The sequence below is a fragment of the Onthophagus taurus genome, chromosome 7, assembly GCF_036711975.1.
Source record: "Onthophagus taurus isolate NC chromosome 7, IU_Otau_3.0, whole genome shotgun sequence".
NCBI lineage: Eukaryota > Metazoa > Arthropoda > Insecta > Coleoptera > Scarabaeidae > Onthophagus > Onthophagus taurus.
In genome coordinates this window covers 40,794,486-40,813,746 of record NC_091972.1, presented here as the reverse complement: position 1 = coordinate 40,813,746, position 19,261 = coordinate 40,794,486, and the positions used below count along the sequence as shown (strand labels likewise).

At 34.7% G+C, this 19,261-nt stretch overlaps 3 protein-coding genes and 1 non-coding gene across 6 annotated transcripts; 2 read left to right on the top strand and 2 right to left on the bottom strand.

Annotated features, from left to right (window-relative positions):
* Positions 1–21: 21 nt before the first annotated feature.
* On the bottom strand, positions 22–2,196 carry LOC139430768 (odorant receptor 47b-like). The gene is made up of 5 exons (XM_071198045.1): positions 1,832–2,196; positions 1,198–1,777; positions 954–1,143; positions 723–878; positions 22–674 (listed from the first exon to the last, which is right to left on the bottom strand). The coding sequence occupies exons 1-5, from the start codon at positions 1,989–1,991 to the stop codon at positions 615–617; spliced, it is 1,146 nt and encodes a 381-aa protein (XP_071054146.1). The 5' UTR covers positions 1,992–2,196; the 3' UTR covers positions 22–614.
* Positions 2,197–2,476: 280 nt separating this feature from the next.
* LOC111420105 (uncharacterized) lies at positions 2,477–4,634 on the bottom strand. The gene is made up of 4 exons (XM_023053022.2): positions 3,754–4,634; positions 3,549–3,695; positions 3,420–3,492; positions 2,477–2,679 (listed from the first exon to the last, which is right to left on the bottom strand). The coding sequence occupies exons 1-4, from the start codon at positions 4,078–4,080 to the stop codon at positions 2,540–2,542; spliced, it is 687 nt and encodes a 228-aa protein (XP_022908790.2). The 5' UTR covers positions 4,081–4,634; the 3' UTR covers positions 2,477–2,539.
* A 2,236-nt stretch (positions 4,635–6,870) lies between these two features.
* On the top strand, positions 6,871–6,941 carry TRNAG-GCC (transfer RNA glycine (anticodon GCC)). Its single transcript has one exon. It is a non-coding gene; the product is annotated as a tRNA-Gly (tRNA).
* Positions 6,942–8,265: 1,324 nt separating this feature from the next.
* Positions 8,266–19,155, top strand: LOC111420185 (collagen alpha-1(XI) chain-like). 3 transcript variants are annotated; one of them, XM_071198375.1, is made up of 18 exons: positions 8,266–8,620; positions 8,797–8,912; positions 8,970–9,191; positions 9,251–9,410; positions 9,458–9,620; positions 12,854–13,807; positions 13,862–13,936; positions 13,987–14,118; positions 14,173–14,433; positions 14,488–14,685; positions 15,158–15,463; positions 15,517–15,678; positions 15,738–16,241; positions 16,370–16,693; positions 16,747–17,124; positions 17,197–17,628; positions 17,681–18,153; positions 18,253–19,155. In XM_071198375.1, exons 2-18 carry the CDS (start codon positions 8,816–8,818, stop codon positions 19,031–19,033), a joined length of 5,622 nt encoding a protein of 1,873 aa, XP_071054476.1. In that variant the 5' UTR covers positions 8,266–8,620; positions 8,797–8,815; the 3' UTR covers positions 19,034–19,155. The 3 variants fall into 3 exon arrangements, with proteins under 3 accessions (XP_071054476.1, XP_022908882.2, XP_071054475.1); XM_023053114.2 differs by having other exon boundaries at positions 8,722–8,912; positions 14,008–14,118; XM_071198374.1 differs by having other exon boundaries at positions 8,722–8,912.
* Positions 19,156–19,261: the final 106 nt, after the last annotated feature.

The following is a 19,261-nucleotide window of genomic DNA, read 5'->3' as shown; positions in this document are numbered from 1 at the left end:
TTAAAACATTCGCTTTAAACATTAGATAGATTCGAAATTAATTGTTACTGTTAAAATTTGACATCTATGCCAATTATTTTTGATTAAATCGACACATAGCGTTATTGACTTGCGAAATAATTGTCAATTTCTAAAAAATAATTTTGATTAATGCACTCCAATAATATACAACCAATCAGAGTAATGATCGTTTAAAATTTCGACCAATAACGTAATTTTTTAAGTGGATAAAAGTTACCTAGGTTTTTCAACTGAATAAATCACAAGTGATATTTTATAACTGATAAAAACGCGACTACCATATACTTTTGTTTGCCTGTCACATTTTTGACAAGTGTAATTAAGTCAAAAATAATTAAAAATTGTCGATAAATTGTGCAATTGTCATGTATTAATCTCCCTAAAATACGCTCGAGCTTGATTTTAAATCAGGATAATTTTATTTTTAATTCACTCAAGTTTTGTTACCCTTTGGAAATAACTCTCAATCAAAATCAAAAGATAATGCTTTTGATTTCGAGTTATTTCCATGGTAACAAAGCTTTCGTGTAAAAATAAAATTATCCGATTAAAAGTCAAGCTCTTGTGTATTTACCCCCGAATAAAACATGCAGTTAGTTTTGTCTTGTAACGCCCGTTCTCAAACTTGTAAATCTGTAGGCTGCCGACATTATCTACAACATGCAAACATCAGGATTTAGCAAACTAAAATATAAACAAACCTTCATATATGTTTCAAATAGAAAAGCGCCAAGTCCCCATAGAGTCTCGTAGGTTAAAGGTTTGTTTGCTCTCAGTATAACGAATTGAATATTAAGTTTTTGTTTTTTTGATGTCAACCAGTTTAGATCGAAAAATGCATCTCCAATTGATAAGCTCTTGAATTAAGAATATAAAAATCAGCTGCATTGGTCACTAAAAGTATTTATAGAATACGTGATGATAATATTTACTTTGTCGTGTAATCTTTGTCCGGAGCGACAGACAAGGTAAACGGTAAAAGTCCATCCTACAAGATTCAGCATCGCCATCGTAGAATATTCTTCAAAAAATGCAATCATCGAACAACCGACATTTATGGCATATCCTAAAAGGACTATTGTTATAGCGCTTTTGTAACAGGAATTCACTTTCCCTGTTAAACTATTAATTACACTAATTTAGAAAAAGAAATAAAGATCGGCTTTTTTATCATACTCAATGATGTGGATGTGGTACAGAATGCATATTCTTAACTTATTGTATTGAATTTCATCTTCCTCATTTTCATCAACTATTATCCTTACCAATTGTTTTAAATGATTTATGCGGATAATTATTAATTCAATAGTAGCAATACTACTAATCAACGCTTGACAACCACAAAAACAGGTATGAAAAGCAATATAAGCTTGAATAACTGTATGTATATAATACAAAGAACCTTTTAATTCATAAAAGGGATAGGATACTTCTACAACAAATCCACAATAGATTAGCCTATTGGTATCTGCGCGAACTTCTACACATGATTCGTATTCACGAAATCCCTCAAGTGTTGCAGTGAAAGCTGCAAATCCACAATAAGCTGACAGTAAGAAACAAAGACGATCTATGAATTTTATTTCTTGTTCTAAATTTTGTGGATTGCCGAAATTATCAAAACATTGTATTATTTTAAATATGGTTCTATGTTCGTGTCTTTTGATGTAAAGCAAAATGTAATTACTGAACATCATAAGGTAGGTAGCACAAGCTAAGAGACAATTACATTTTTCACCCAAAGAGACACCTGAATCTAAAATGTTAAGGTTTTAAATAACCTTCATTTATTGTTTTATGTTATTCATACCTGCAATAATTTTGATCAAATTATAAAGCATTCCAAATCCATAATAGAATAAAATACCCATTGCCAGTCTTGTTAATCGCAATTGAATTGTACTAAATCCCTTCTCTCCGTAAATGCCTGCATACATATAAATGTTACGTAGGAGAAGTAGGTATAACATCTTGTTTAATTCTCTTTCATAACAGGTTATTGTTACTGTATTTATTCTGAAATACGTGTAAATAATATTTATAAGTCTGGGAAAGATGCCTGATGGTTTATTTAAAAATTTAAATCAAAATCGATGTGTAATTTTTTACAGTAGACATAATTAGGTTAAAATCAAATTTTTATCAAAGACACAGATATTACGTACTTTTATCGACATATTAGTAAACGTGCACGAAACCAATTATCTATAAAAAATATAAATAAGGCAGTAAATGGCATGTATGAACGATTCGTGGTACTCAATTGTATTTTTTTAAGTCTATAATTTCGTGAAGGTTTATGCAAAATTTACGATTTTATACAAACAGGTGTTCACTATTGAATAATTTTATTTGTTTTTGTTATGTGCAAATATTGGAAAAAATAGGCTAAAATTTTGATGAACTATTTTACTTTAATGAACTTTCATATTTTGGATTAATGAAAATAATAACAAAAAAGACAAGAACAATAATAAAAATTTATTCCATTTAAATGAAGCATTGTTGCAATCAAAAACTATATGGGCGGATATCCATAGCCAGGTAACAATACATTAACATTATTATTCATGTAGTTGGAATATTTATTTTTTGAATTTATCGTTAATACCCTCTTCTTTTTTCGAACCTTCATTTCAGCTTCATCAGAGTTATTCACTGAAATAAATATATGAATATAACAATTATTTTTTGTTTATGAATTCCGCAACTGTATGAAACTTAGTATTGAGGTTTTTATTAATAGAAAGTAAAACTGAATAATGCCTGTTCATTATTACCAACGGTTAAAGCTATTTTTTTGATTGGGAAAATAAAATTAAATTATGCTGATCTAAAGTGTTTTCTCAAAATTGTCTTTATGTAACCCATTTAGATTTAGAAATTGCTAAACAATTATTGTTAAAGTTTTGTAAACTCTTGTCACGTATCTACAGCTTGGCAGACGATGTATGGAAAATAAGAAATTATTTATGGCACATGAAATCTTCATGAAATTTGTTTTAAAATGTTCTTTATTTCATGATGAATTTCAGAATGAATTGAGATATAATTCATTCTTGAGATACGATTTCTTTTTTATTTATATTTCATATCTATAACAATCAAACCTATGGGGTTGGATTTAAAAAATTATAATAACGCTGCATATGAAAAATAAGGTAGATTTGTCAAGCTGCACAACCCAATTAAGAGATTATCAATGTTCAATCATAGAAAAAATTCTAAGCTGGATTCTGTACAAACGATCTCGGCTCAATGCCGAAAATGTGTAGGAACACGTGGAACCTTTATAACTTAGACAGATCTCGTTGTCCTACGCTAACAACAAAAATTACCGCTTTTACTATTTGTTTTGATTAATTTTCGAGATATAATCCGTTGTAATATGACCTTACCTAATTGATTCATATCCAATTCGGCTCGAATGGATAGTTTAAAAAGAGTATTTCCCGGATTACCTAGGTTAACCTAATATTTAAAACTTTATTTTAATCTTACATAAATATTTTTAGATATTTACGTACGTTATTCCGGCAAATAATTCGATTATTGCACTGAACTGAAACCAAGTCAGGTAACAGGTCTTGATATGGAAATATTACGGCCCAACTTATTATATCCGTGGTGGGAATGTCTTCCTGATCTGTTAACAGTATCATTTTTAAATTATTCTGAAAAAACAAGTTTGAAATAAAAGTCAACCAATTATTGAATCTCAAATAAACTTACAGTTGAATCCAGTGTTCTTTCTAAACTCATATTTAACTGTACTTCAATCTTTTCAATGTCCAACGGTTTTTGAATCGTTATGACGCCAAAGAAACCTCCAAATTCGTTAGCAAACCGATAATGAAAAACTTCAGGACATCGAATTAAAGGAATTACAACATTTTCAGGAATCACGTAGGTCGGTTTCACGTTTTTGAAAATACTCTCACTTCTTACCCACTTATATCTACTATCATCACTGTTTTTCTCTAATAAATTACTGTCAACAATATAAATTGCTATACTAAAAACTAAAAAAAGGATTGGACAATGTATTTTATATGGCATAATCGATATCGTAATTTTTACGGAAATACATTTATTTTTAACATATTCGTTTTTTAATGTGTATTTTTTATATTTCTTTGTTAAAGAAAATATTGTGTTTCTTTAATGATTGTGTAGGATGATGTTTTCTCTTAAATTCTATAATATACATATAACCAGAGAATATGATGTAGATATAAACGTTTGTGATCCCAAAAGCGTTTAAAAGCCAAGAACAAGTGCCTAAGATAAAAAAAACTGAGCAGTAATATGTGTAGTATGTATACCGTCCGCATCATAAGTAACCAGATTACAATGGTCAGTGTGTCTGTAAAGTAGCGGATATAGGCGATAAAATCATTATAAACGGTTTATGGAAAGATCCCTGAAAAGGGTCTAAAGATTTTAATGTTTTGCAATTTTTTAGTGTAGATTTCAAATTATTTCCGTCATTTTTAAACGAGTTATGACATCATCGATAATTTTTTTAAATGGCAATCCCCCATTTGTGTTACTGAATATGAAAGAGGATTTTTTTCTGAATCTAGTACAGTCAATATTAATATTGGTTACATAAGAACATTTTCGAGAAAAATTACTTTAAAGTTTAATTACTTCAAATTTAAATAAATGATAGAAATAGCATAGTAGCCAAGAATAACCGAATTTTGATGTATAATTGGTTACCAAATTATACATCAAAATTCAGTAATCGGCTGTGAAATTGTACGCCAAACTTGACAAATAGATTATACCGGGTGTCCCTCAAAAGTGGCTCACCCCCATATTTTTCTTTATTATTGGTGATATAAGAAAACCATTTGGAATGTATAGTTAGGTCGCTAAAACGGATTATTACGACATGAAATCATTGTTTTTGTACTTCCGGTTACACCGGATGTGAGTACTAATTTCACTATTTTTTTAAATCTATAATTTTTTTTTCTTCAGTTGGGTTGATAGTATAATTTCACATAACTTTTACTTGAAAAAATTTTCACGATCGCTTATAATTTTTGAAAAAGAAAATTATTTTCGTTATTTTTTAACGTTTTAGTACCTTCGGAAAATGTATTACAACTTTTGACGCATAGTAGCTAGGTTAATAGTACAAACTACGTTATGTCCCTCTTGATTTGCTATTCCTCGAGCAGTGATCACTGCTATGATTTAGTTAGTGGTTCTTTTTTAATAATGGTGTAAATTAACAGTTGTATTAAATTAGTTTTAAAAGAAAAACGCTATCCAACAATTAAATTTAATTCAATTGTAAGTTCAAAAAAACTAATTTTCTAAATTTTCAAAATGCTCCTGCCTCGATTTTGACATAATTGTATCTTGCGTATTGTCGATCTAACGACTCGACGTTATTCCTGCGGAGATATTTAGGTAATACAATTTCTAACTCGATTTATTTTCTAATACCTCACGAGACCTTACTGGTGTATTATACAGCTCATTTTTGATTTTGCCCCATAAAAAGAATCTAAAGATGTGAGGTCAGGTGATCTGAGAGGTTTTAACCAAAATAAAGTAAACAATCCAAATTATAATGTACAATGGACATTGTAAGTTACTATCAGCTACAGAACATTTAGTGTAAAAGAACAAAAAATAAAGAAAAAAATAAAAAATCAAAATAATTGAATTAAACTTAATTGTTTGATCGCGTTTTTCTTTTAAAACTAATTTAATACAACTGTTAATTTACACCATTATTAAAAAAGAACCACTGACTAAAGCATAGCAGTGATCACTGCTGGAGAAATAGCAAATCAAGAGGGACATAACGTAGTTTATACTATTAACCGTAGCTAGGTTAATATGCGTCAAAAGTTGTACATAATACATTTTCCGAAGGTACTAAAACGTTATAAAATAACGAAAATAATTTTTTTTTCAGAAATTATAAGCGATCGTGAAAATTTTTTCAAGTAAAAGTTATGTGAAATTATACTATCAACGCAAGTGAAGAAAAAAAATTATAGATTTAAAAAAATAGCGAAATTAGTACTCACATCCGGTATAACCGGAAGTACAAAAAAAATGATTTCATGTCGTAATAATCCGTTTTAGCGACCTAACTATGCATTCCAAATGGTTTTCTTATATCACCAATAATAAAGAAAAATATGGGGGTGAGCCACTTTTGAGGGACACCCGGTAGAGCCTTGTCATTTACATAAACAGTAAGCAACAACTAAAAAATCAAATATCTGTATAACCTATTTGTGAAGTTTGACGTACAATTTCATAGCTAACTACTGAATTTTTGGTTGATATTAAACAAGATTAACGAAATACATGTCTTTAGTTATTTGAGTTTTTTATGAAAACAACAAAGTTTTTTAAAAAGTAATAAAAATAAAAAGTGTTTTAGAATTAAATTCCATACGAAATGAAGTAATTATGTATTAACTCCGTCGAAAGGTTAAAAAAATCTGTAAAAATTTAGGCTAGGTACCATATCCCTTAATCAACCCTTTGAAATGCCTTATTAATACCCTTGGTACACTCAAAACGTATACGAAATTTGGTTTCTCTTGCTTAATGTATTACAAAGATATTGTATATTTTAAACTCTCAAGACCCAACTTTGAAGGCCTGTAACTCCTCAGGGGTATAACTTAGTATAGAGATAAGTTGCGTTAAATCATCTTAATTTATTGTCCTCTAAATGTCCCTGCTCTGTGTCGGTTCTTATGTGAATTAGCCTGTATAACTTGATTATGTAGTTCATATTATCTAATTACTATTGTATTTAAAAATGAGAATTAAATTTGTTGGAATTGGAAGTGCGTATAAACATCAGCATCGGTGGTTCAATGGTAGAATGCTCGCCTGCCACGCGGGCGATCCGGGTTCGATTCCCGGCCGATGCATTTTTATCAATAATTTTTTATTACGAATCAACTTGAATATAACAATTACCAGAATTCTATCTGTTTCAAATTTATGTCGAACGCAAAACATAAATATTTTGTTTAAGAATCCTAGAAATTACATTTGATGAACTGGATAATATGACAAAATAAATATATACCTCACATTAGAAGAAAGAAAAAGTAATACATAATATATGTAAGTATATACGAAGGCTTTTACGGCCGCAGTGAATTGAACTAAAATTAGAACTAAAACTAGAAACTTTCGCGTTTTGCCGTGCGTCTTTTAAGAAAAGGTTTGACGTTTAGGATGCCATGTTGCAACCTTCTTCGAAGTTCTTCGAAGTGACTTCGAACCAGTTTCTGCAGAAGGTTGTAACATGGCATCCAAAACGTCAAGCCTTTTCTTAAAAGACGCACGGCAAAACCCGAAAGTTTTAGTTCTAATTTTAGTTCAAGAAAAAGTAATGTTACCGAGCAAAAATTCGACCTCGAGATTTTGATGGACTACATAATTACATATACGGTTTGAGGGTCCCAAATCCAGTATAAATTGAAATAAATGTACGCCTTTGTAGAGTTTATGACAGAGTTTAGCAAACGTTGTTTTGAGTTTTTTTGTTTTCCGCCTTAAAAAATCACCTTATCGTTATATGTAGTGATATCGATAATATCACTACATATAACGCATAATATTTACATTCATTACGCATCGTTACGTCAATGGCAATAAATATTCATTAAAGCGCATAATCATCGTTCTCTTAACACCTAATTGAAGGAACATATGTTTATATCAAGTTATTTAGGTCACTTTACAAAAATATTAACATACCATCTACAGAGTCTTCAACGAGAATCGTATATAACATATAGGTCAACTTAATATAGGCTTATTTCTTGAACAAACTATTTCAAATGTTCTATATTAGATAGCTTAATTACACAGAATTTTTAGACCCATCAAGACTATATAACGATGTAACATAAAAGAAGTTTGTGAAAACCGTTTTCCCGAATGATAAAATTTGTGATAATTTGTGATGATAAAATTTGCGAATGATAAAACAAAATCTCTATATTGTTAAAATAAGTGTTATACGATAAAGTGATGCTCTGTGTACTAGTTATACTTGAAAATTTGTTTTTAATTTCATAAATTAAATACCTATATTACCACTTTAACAGATTTTAGTTATATTTTAAGATTATTAATATAGAAAATTTAAATGAAAATCATTCTTTATCGCTTTAAAAAAATCCAACTAGACATAAAAGTAATTAAAAGGTCGATAACTCTTCTCTTCTTGAACCGAATTGCGTAAGATCTCGATCCCAATTGGTGCACGCGTTTTACTTATTGAACTGCTGGGCAACAGTTTAACTACTCCTTTTTTTTGAGTCGCGTTTGGTAATGTCATCATTAAAAGAAGGCACACATAATGTCGAACACAATTTAAAAGTTACCGTTCTGTTTAACATAAACATCGTTCCCGGAGAGATCTTTACACACAAACAGTTTCTTGTGGCACAGAACGTGATCGAAAGTGTAATACTGGTTCGTCATATAAAATTGGCAAAGAGATGCTGTTTTAAAGAGAAAACAGTTCCGGTGTTTCAAAAGTGAAAATTATTTGTTTTGAAAGGATATGGGGACGGTTTCCAGAGTTCACTAGGTAATTATTAAGAAAAAACATAATATAATTTTACGGAAAGTCAGTGTTGGGATTGGTTTCAAACAGTTTACTAAAATTGAATTTATTTTTCTAATAAACAGAAACACGATCAAATACACGTTTAAACCAGTAATTGGTAAAAATGCTGGTTCAATTGAAGTATTACTAATTTTTAGATAATTATTAGGAAAAATCATGTTCTACAATAAATGGGCTAAAGAAGCCATTTTTAAACATTTCTGGCTTTTGTGTTGTTTAAAAATATTTGTATTTCAAACAGTTTCTGGACAAAGTAAGACTCATTTATTAATCTTAGTTCTAACATTTAATTTTCTGGATATTTTTTTAGAAGAAATCGTGGACCTCTTAAATCATGCTGACCTTATTAGCGAACCATTTGAACTAAAAAAAGTTCCCGGAAGATGTTTTTCTAATAATAGCAATAATACAATTGAAAACGATTTTGGGTTTAAATTAAGCGACAAATCTCAAATTCTACTGAGCACAAATAATTTATTTCCGCATGGATTTCCGAAAGATTTTTCAATCCTATTTGTAACCAGAGTTTTTGGTAGCTAAATACAAATGAAAAATTTAAATCGCGATTTTTTTTTATTTCGATTTTTTTAGGACCTGGAAATCCAATTTTTACAATTTACAGTGAAAACGGTGACGAACAATTAGCTTTGACAGTTGGCCAAAATGAAGTAACTCTACTTTACGAGGATCAAGACGGTTTACCGGAAGATGGAAATTTAATACCTTTTGATATTCCACTTAACATTAACGAGTAAATAAATAGTATTTAATAAACATAATTCTCAAGTATTTTTTTAGGTGGCATAGATTAGCTTTTAGTGTAAAAGGTGATTCCGTAACGTTGATAAGTAATTGTCAATCAACCATAAGTAAAAAACTTGCAAGGAAACCTTCTTCGACTCTTACTACTTCAGGAATTATTACAATGGGCCATGAACTTATCGGAGGTGGATTCTACAACGTAAAATATATTCCGATATAATTTTAAAATATTGTCCACAATTATTCTAAAATGCTACTTCTTTAACGTTATATCGATATTTCATTGATAGAATAATTAATTAGAATTTTAGAATAATCATGGACATTTTTAAAAATAAAAATATACATACATATACAGAATGTCCCATCGGTAGTGGTATCGGCTTTTTTTACGTCTAAATTTCAAGATAGAAACCTCAAATTCCATATGTATTAAGCTACCTTACTTGGCCCTACAGGTGGTGAAAATATCAAATAAATTTTTTATTGAACGGTTTGCGAATAATTTGCAAAAATGTTAAAAATAAGAAAATTTATGGTTTTATTTTTTAACGATTCTTATATTATATGATGTGGGAGTTATAGTAAAGTAAATTCACAGCAATAAAAATGCGATTTATTCATTATTTAGAACAAAAATGAAGAAAAATGAAATGACAGTTAAATTTATGGCACCGTCGACCGAGACTACTACCCTTACTAGCAGCCGCTCGTTTATTGCCGGTTGGGTAATAAAGCAGTAGACCAGGTGTGTAGTGATCGGTATCTAAATGAATTTTGGACATTATCTCCTTGGTGCCGTCGATTAAAATTTTAATATAATTTTTTTGTTGAAAAGATTAACAGATATGTTTACCGTTTTTACCTGGACGAAATTTTTATCTAATTTGTAGAAAATTAAACAACAATATTAATAACAAAAAGTTCTTTTGTTTTAAATAACATGTTCGAAATTATGTCCTTCTTGATTAATACACATTTCTAACCGGTGTCTAAATGAATGTTGGACATTATCTCATAGGTGCCCTCGATTGATTTCTTCAAGGGCGGCAATAATACGTTGCTGCATATCTTCTCGCGTTGTTGGTACTGTTTGGTAAACAATTTTTTTCACCATGCCCCACTCGAAGAAATCCATAGGTGTCAAATCCGGTGGTGCGTTCACCAGCAAATCAGACCGTTACGTCCTGCATACTTCCAGCATCTTTCGGGAAATTTTTGGTGGACAGCATTTATCGCATTTCTGGAGTAATGGGCTAGAGCCTCATCCAATTGCATCCACAATGTTTATTAACGGAATGTCTTCTAAGTAATTGTCTAATACATTTTGGATAAAGTTAGCGTACATTTCTCCTGACAAATTTTCTGCAAAAAAAATGAGGCCCTATTAAGTGGTTATTTATAATGCCTCCCCACACGTTCAGTGCCCAAACCTTTTGATTTTCCTCTTGCAAGTTATGCTTATTGACATTTCCGCATGATTTAAAACTTGCTTCATCGGTAAACAATACATTTTGAGAGAAGTTCTCATTTATATGCACTTGTTCTAAAGCCCATACACAGAAACTTTCTCGATGGAAGCAGTCATCGCCGTGTCACTCTTATTGTTAGTGCAGGTCGATATGATATGGGTGCTATCTATGAATAGAGGTCAACACTCTTTGAACCGACGTCTTCGTAACTCACATTGACTTGACGACTTATCTTTCGAACACTTACCTGTGGATCGTTTTCCACAAGGTTTAGTACCAGGGCCTGATTAATTTCGTATGTAGAACCCTTTTCTAATACAGTTCTCTTCTTGGGTTTAAGGGAGCCAGTTTCCCTAAGGCCATCCAAAAGCCTTTGAAATGTTCTTGAATTAGGTGTGACTCTATCCGGAAATCTTTCCGAATAAATCTGTGATGCTAAGCAAGCGTTGAGCCTTGCCTCGCCGTAGATTAAAATCGTGTCCGTTTTTTCGTTATTCGAAAACGTAAATGGCTTTTTGAACACTAAGTAGTTTGCACAACTTCAATATCAACTCTAGGAAAATCACACTTAAACTGAACCAAAGATATAAAAGCACGTCAAAATTACACCTTTGCATTTGTTACAATTTACAAAACAATCTCTTGGCATAAGAATTAAATAATGTTATTCCAAACAAACAACCTCTCTAATCTGTTTCTAGGAAATTCCGAAAAAATGTTGTGTTGAAATGACAAACACATCTTTTAATTTTTTTAATAAGAAGGTTTTATTAAATTGATTTAGGCCCACTTTTACCACCTCTTGATAAATTTAACCGATAGATAATTACCATGGTTACAGTGGTTTTAAGCGCTCTCATTGGCTAAGAGCGCCAATTTATCAATCGGATAAATTTATCAAGAGGTGGTAAAAGTGGACCTTAGATACCTTAATATTAAGTTAAAAAAACTATATTTGTAATAAAATAACTTCAACATTAAGCCTCAACCGGCTCAAAATTAAGCTGGACGGTTGCTTTATTACCCAACCGACAATAAACGAGCGGCTACCTGGAGCCTCGGTGTAGTAGTCTCGGTTTACGATACCATAAATTTGTAATTTAACTGTCATTTCATTTTTCTTAATTTTTGTGGTAAATAATGAATAAATCGCATTTTTTTTTGGTATGAATCTACTTTACTGTGACGCCCACATCATATGACATAAGAATCGTTAAAAAATAAAACCATAAATTTCGTCATTTTCAACATTTTTTTTACATATAAAAAATAAATTGTCAAAATCACTGTGTACGAAGTTAGCCTCTAATTTATCTAGCCCCCAATTACATAGGATTTAGATTATAACAAGGAAACCTTTCAATCGATTTCCACGAAAGTGGAAATGCCCAATTCGAAATCTCTTTCGAATTCCGCTAAAACACTAAAATATTGCCAAAGTACACGAAAATAACGTAAAATGACCTTTTTTAGATGGTCATCACTCGTAAACGATGAACTCGATTATCAAGATTGAGAAAAGTTATAAAAGATCTAATTTTCACCTTTTGAATGAAATCGTGATTGAACAAGCCGAACACGGTGTTGTTCTGAGAGCTGTACAATGTTAACGCGAAACGATTGAGATTTTGTGATTTCGATAGAAAAAACTATGGCGAATCGAATGACATATAGATCTTGACAAACGATTATATCCTTTATGTGTTATGACCACCTAAAAAAGGTAATTTTTGTGTTATTTTCGCATGCTTTCGCAATATTTTGGCGTTTTACTGGAATTCGAAAGAGATTTCGAATCGGGTAATTCGAGTTATACTCGAATTGGGTATTATTTCGGCGTGGATTGATTAAGGAGTAAGCTTTCGAATAAGATATTGATCGTTACAATCGGTTGAGAGATTCTCTTGTTATAATGAAAATCCTATCTAATTGGGGCTTATTTTTTATACATTTTTCTTAGGGTGATATTCAATTATTGAAAATTGCACCAACTCCTGATGAAGCATACGAAATTTGCACGATACATGCACCTAATTGCCCAGTTTTAACGAACGATGGAAGTATTGTTTCGAACGGTTCTTATAGTTACTCTTCAAGTTCAAGTAGTGGAACTTCTTATTATACAACATCTTACAGTAGTTCATCTAGTTCTTCATCAAGCAATAATTTATTAAATCATGGCAATAATATTGATGCTAAGATCAAGACTTCTTCGAGTAACTCTTTAAATAATTTATCGAATCATGGAAGCAATATTAAAAATATTGAATTTTCTTCAAATGTAGAAACAGAATCTAACCGAGGACTGAATATAATTGCTCAGAATAACAGTAATTTTGACATTGTCAACTCAAAACTGAATCAGGAAATGCTTAGAAACAAGAATAATCTGTTTGAACAAAGAAACGAATTTCTTTTAAATGGAAATGTTCAATTAGAGCATCTCAACCAGAAACGAAATTCAACGGAATTTAAAAATTTTAATCAAAATGTAGGATACATAGATAATATGGAACATGATTTAAGTACGAAGGATAAGGATTTACAAGGCGTTGGAAGTAGTTTAATTGGTCCTGATTATTCACAATTTTCTACGGAAACTGCTGAAGGAACCACAACTGAAATTGATGAAAATATTGATATGACCGAACAACCAGAAGTCACTAACGCATCAGAAAAAACACTAGATCTTCCAGATTTGCCGGAATATGAAAGTTCTCCAACCGATTCAAATAATGGTCCCTACTCTCCAAATTATCCTTACAACCCTAACAGAGGTCCACCTGGTCCGCGTGGTTATCCTGGACCTCCAGGATTACCGGGAAATCCGGGTCCAAAAGGAGATTCGGGAAGGGACGGTTATCCGGGAGTGACAGGAAGTCCTGGACCGCCCGGAAATGTTTTCATGCTTCCAGTAAATAAATGTAAAATTTCTTTTTTGTAAAATATTTTTATTATGAATTCTTAGATGAACGTTCAAGGAAATGATAAAGGTCCAGATAGCCAAACGGAATCCTTAAGACAAATGTTAGCTCAACACATGGTGAGTATCTTGACGAGAAAATCCATCCACAATTTCTTGACTGTTTAAAGTACGTGATATCCTTTTTGAAGATGTCTATGAGGGGAACTGAAGGTCCAATGGGCTTGACTGGACTTCCCGGACCGGAAGGGCCAACAGGCGCAGAAGGAACTAAAGGAGAACCTGGTGAAATTGGCGAACCGGTATGAAAATATTTAATATAGTTAAACATTCTCTTAGCCAGAACAATATTTTAGGGTCCACGAGGTGTAAGAGGTCCGATAGGACATCCGGGACGTGAAGGTAGAAGAGGTCGACCAGGAAGGGATGGAGATAGAGGTCTCTCTGGACCTTCTGGAACAAAAGGCGAACAAGGCATGGTTGGTTTACCAGGTCTTCCTGGCGATAAAGGTGAAAGAGGACATCTTGGCTTACAAGGAGAGAAAGGAATGCCTGGACATGAAGGAATGCAAGGGGAAGAGGGTCCCCCGGGATTGCCAGGAATGCCAGGAGAAATGGTAACAATAAACATAATAACAATTTTTTTGTTTGTAACCTTTAAATATGTTTAGGGACCTAGAGGATTTACAGGACCAAGAGGGCTTCCAGGAATGCCTGGCAGCCCAGGAATTCCAGGGAATGAAGGGCCTATTGGGCCTAAAGGCAGCCAAGGGCCGGTTGGACAACCGGGTGCACCTGGACAAACTGGACCGGCTGGATCTATGGGTTCACCGGGACCACAGGGACATTTAGGGCCCCCAGGAATCATGGTGAATTTTTAATTTACTGCTACAGTCTGATTAAAGTTGATTTACACAAATTGTGCGATTGTTTAAGGTAGCAATATGTATTAGTTAAGTAAAGTATATAAACAAGAATCTCGAAAACATAAGTCGTTTGGGAGAAAAATTATTCCTTTCAAATAAGAGTGTTGGTGTTGAATCAAACTTGTATAATTTTAATTCTCAAAAAAAAAATCTTGTGATTTTAAACATCTCACGTGGATCTTGAGTCCGAAAAGAATCATAACTAACCAAAATAATCCGACAGTACAGCAAACAATGCCAACCGAACAATACCGTTTAACTTTTTTTAGTTAAAAAAATGTGCGGTTCTTAAGCAACTTCCTAGTTATTGTATGTATAATAGCTAAAGCAATTATATTTCAAAAGTTCTGGGCTGTAAATAAGTAAAATTAACATTTTAGATGATTATTCAGCTTATTCTTTCTTTTCCTTCAAGGGTCCGCAAGGAAAGCCCGGAATTCCCGGTCTACCAGGATCAGAAGGTTTGCCAGGACATCCGGGAAATCCGGGAATACCCGGTCCAAAGGGAGATCAAGGTATTCAAGGTTCAGTTGGCTCGATCGGATTTCCTGGAGGAAGAGGACCTAAAGGTGATGAAGGAAAAAGAGGACAACAAGGAGATAAGGGTGACAAAGGAGACAAGGGCCCTGAAGGAGAAAAGGGGGAAGCTGGTAGTAAAGGTGATATTGGAGTACAAGGAAGTGTTGGTGCATCAGGTTTAGAAGGGCCAGAGGGACCCAAAGTAATGTAATGTCTTTTGCCGCAAACAAATTTAATATATTAAGACTCTCTCAGGGATACGATGGACCTAGAGGAGAAACAGGGGCAATAGGTCCTTCTGGTGAAAAAGGTAAGATTGGCATTCAGGGATTTCCTGGGTATCCAGGAAATCCCGGTGAAAAAGGAGATAAAGGGGCCACCGGAAGAGTAGGGTCACCAGGTGATAAGGGAGAAAGAGTAAGTTATTCAAAATTATGTCTAATCTTTTTCACGGATACTTGTCCAATCTTATCCAGGGTCACCCTGGAATTCCAGGTGAACGCGGTGAAACCGGACCTCGAGGCTTTCGTGGTTCAAGAGGCAGGCGCGGAGGAGAAGGACAGCCAGGTCCTAAAGGAGATACTGGTCAACCTGGACCTCCAGGTCCTCAAGGAGAAGTTGGAGTTCAAGGCCCAGAAGGTCCACGTGGATTCGCGGGGCCCACTGGATCTCCCGGACTGAACGGAAAAGACGGTATAGCCGGACCACCGGGAGAAAGAGGAGCCCCTGGTGACAGCGGTCCGCCAGGATCTCCGGGTGCACCCGGAGTGGTTGGACCTCAAGGACCTACAGGGGAGCCAGGCCCAATTGGGGAACCAGGAACACCAGGAAGTCCGGGAATTCCAGGCGAATCGGGATTACCCGGGGAAGTGGGAAAAGAAGGTAGTCCTGGCCTACCAGGTCCTGCAGGAAAACCAGGATCACCTGGAACGAGTGGATTGCCGGGATTTCCAGGAGAAAGGGGAATGAATGGATTGCCAGTAAGTATATCTATTTCTAACAGTATTTATTTTTTGAAATGGTTGAAAATAAATAGTATCATCGTGGTGCATATGATATTTATTCTAAAGTCGTTGGATGTTTTATTTTTTATTCTTATTTTTATCAGGGCATTCCCGGTTTGAAAGGTGAAAATGGTCCACCAGGGTTAATAGGACCTAGTGGAGACAAGGGACAACAAGGAGAACCTGGTAAAGATGGACCACCAGGTGCCGATGGAAGAAAAGGACCATCCGGGTCTCCAGGATCTGGTGGAGCGAAAGGAGAACGTGGAGAACCTGGACCCGCCGGTGTTATGGGACGCGATGGTATAGCCGGTGCAAGAGGATTACCAGGAGCACCCGGGCCAATTGGACCTCCGGGGGAAGACGGTGATAAAGGTGACATCGGGCCACCTGGAGAGAAAGGATTTAAGGGTTCAAAAGGAGAAAGCGTAAATAAAATAAAAACGATCAAGATTATATTTGTATTTGTCGAATTTTATAGGGCCCAGAAGGGTCATCAGGTCCTCAAGGATTACGAGGTGAACCTGGCCCAGTCGGTCCTATCGGAGAAAGAGGTCCTCCTGGTGAAATTGGACGACAAGGGATTAAAGGAGAAGATGGTCCAATAGGCATCCAGGGAACTGCTGGACCAGCAGGTCCTCAAGGATTACCAGGTCCACCAGGAATTAAAGGAGAAATAGGAGATCTTGGCCAAAAAGGCCCACCTGGTGCTCCAGGATCGCAGGGAGAACAAGGACCTAGAGGAACAAAAGGAGTAGAAGGTTCACCAGGAGCTACTGGACCCGAGGGTTTACAAGGAATAAAAGGAGATAGAGGAGAACCGGGTCCGATGGGAACAATAGGACCCGAAGGAAAACAGGTATACATATTATATGGAATACGAACTTCCAGTACCGGGAAACTATAGTACATTTATTTATATTTATTTCAGGGTGAGCGCGGTCTTCAGGGGCAAAAAGGAGAAGAAGGAAAGCCGGGTCTTCCTGGATCGATCGGGCCTCGCGGTGCTATTGGTCCGGAAGGTGCAAAAGGAGTTGCCGGTCCACCAGGGTTTCCAGGCCCTCCTGGCGAACCTGGAGGAGTCGGTGTTAAGGGAGATATTGGTAAAGAAGGTGAAGACGGTAAACCTGGAGAACCTGGCCTTCCTGGAGAGATTGGTTTACCGGGAAAAATGGGTCCAGTTGGTACCCCTGGAAAACCTGGCTCTGAAGGACCCGCAGGAGTACAAGGCAACACTGGGCTACCAGGAGAAAAAGGTGATAAAGGAGCCTCAGGTCCCCCAGGCCCTATGGGACCCGTTGGCGTTCAAGGAATTCCAGGTTCGCAAGGAACAACTGGTCCAAGAGGATCACCAGGCCAAGCTGTAAAGATTATTTTCAAAATTATTAAGAATTAATTTTATAACATTTTTCAAGGGCGATAATGGTCCACCGGGTACACCGGGAGTTCCCGGATCAGCTGGTCTAATTGGTTCTTCTGGTCCTCGTGGTCAAAAAGGAGATCGCGGAAAACGAGGCCCGAAAGGTCATCGCGGAGAAATGGGCCACCAGGGTTTGAAGGGCGAAGCGGGTGAAAAGGGGGAGAGGGGCGAAAAAGGTCCACAAGGAGTTGAAGGCAAAAAAGGTGACATCGGACCGATTGGCCCACCAGGTCTGAAAGGAAACGATGGCCCTGTTGGGTTATCTGGATTAGAAGGGCCTGCTGGCCCTAAAGGGTCTGAAGGAATCGGTGGATTGAAAGGAGAACCTGGTCCCGTGGGTCCTCCCGGACCGCCCGGACCGGCTGCTGATATGCCTTTGGTACCACCAGAGCTTTTGTTTCAATTGCAAAGTGGAAACTACGATAAAGGACCTCCAGCACGAAGAAGAAGAAGTCTAGAAGAGTTGATGTATGACTTGTTTTTATTTTCCTCTGGGACAAATCATTATAATTTGTTAGATTTTCTATAAATATTGATTGTATTTTAAAATATTTTCGATTTTTTCAGAACTGAATATGAAGATATTGTTACCACAACAACTGGAAATCCTGGCGATGCAAATGTTGACGACGAAGACGGTTACAATAAAGAGGACGTCAGTTTGAAATTTTTGGATATGTATAGCAGTATTTATTCGATGAGGCAAGATTTGGAGCGAGTTAGGAAACCAGTTGGTACAAGAGATAACCCAGTTAGAACTTGCAGAGATTTGTATTATGGCCACCCGCAATTTCTTGACGGTTGGTATTGGATAGATCCAAACTTAGGAATGATAGACGACGCAATTTATGTTTATTGTAACATGTCATCGGAAGGCGAAAGTTGCGTTTTTCCCGACGTTCATAGCGCCAAGATGCCAAATATTCCCTGGAGAAAAGAGAACAACAATAAAAATGATTGGTATTCGAACTTACGCGGTGGATTTAAAATTACTTATGAAACAGTTGGCTTGGTACAAATGACATTTCTTCGTCTGCTTTCCGAAAATGCATACCAAAACTTCACGTACACGTGTATGAATAGCGCGGCTTGGTTTAATACAAAAACAAGTAAACACGACTTGTCTATAAAATTATTAGGAGAAAACGATCAAGAATTTTCTTATCAAGCGATTAAACCAATCATCGTTTTCGATGGATGTAAATCTAGGAAAAGTAAAAGTGAAACTGTTTTTGAGATACGAACTCCGAAGCTGAACCAATTACCTATTGTCGATTTTTATCCAGTAGATTATGGAAATTCAAATCAAGCGTTTGGATTCAATGTTGGACCAGTATGCTTTAAATAAGAACCATAATTTGTTAAATAATCGTTTAGGTTATATTGAATGTATTGTTATTGCGGCACTATTTATATTCCAAGATTAAGAACAAAGAGGATGTGTATATATAAATTTAGATTAAATGTGTATTTTTGTCTTTGATGTTCGAACTACCAATGTTATCCTTTATATTTAGAAATTATGAGTCTTTGAAAGAGAAAAATTCGACGCAATAATTTTCTTAAGATTTTATCC

Coding starts and splice junctions, on each gene's coding strand:
- LOC111420105 (XM_023053022.2), bottom strand. CDS start 4,080: ATGCCATATAAAATACATTGTCCAATCCTTTTTTTAGTTTTTAGTATA. Junction 3,696..3,753: donor AAAGAACACTGGATTCAACT/GTAAGTTTATTT, acceptor TTGTTTTTTCAG/AATAATTTAAAAATGATACT. Junction 2,680..3,419: donor ATTGGATATGAATCAATTAG/GTAAGGTCATAT, acceptor TATTTATTTCAG/TGAATAACTCTGATGAAGCT.
- LOC111420185 (XM_071198375.1), top strand. CDS start 8,816: ATGTTCTACAATAAATGGGCTAAAGAAGCCATTTTTAAACATTTCTGG. Junction 9,192..9,250: donor ATTTGTAACCAGAGTTTTTG/GTAGCTAAATAC, acceptor CGATTTTTTTAG/GACCTGGAAATCCAATTTTT. Junction 16,694..16,746: donor AGGGTTCAAAAGGAGAAAGC/GTAAATAAAATA, acceptor CGAATTTTATAG/GGCCCAGAAGGGTCATCAGG.
- LOC139430768 (XM_071198045.1), bottom strand. CDS start 1,991: ATGTTATACCTACTTCTCCTACGTAACATTTATATGTATGCAGGCATT. Junction 1,144..1,197: donor TACCACATCCACATCATTGA/GTATGATAAAAA, acceptor TGTAATTAATAG/TTTAACAGGGAAAGTGAATT. Junction 879..953: donor GACAAAGATTACACGACAAA/GTAAATATTATC, acceptor TCTTAATTCAAG/AGCTTATCAATTGGAGATGC.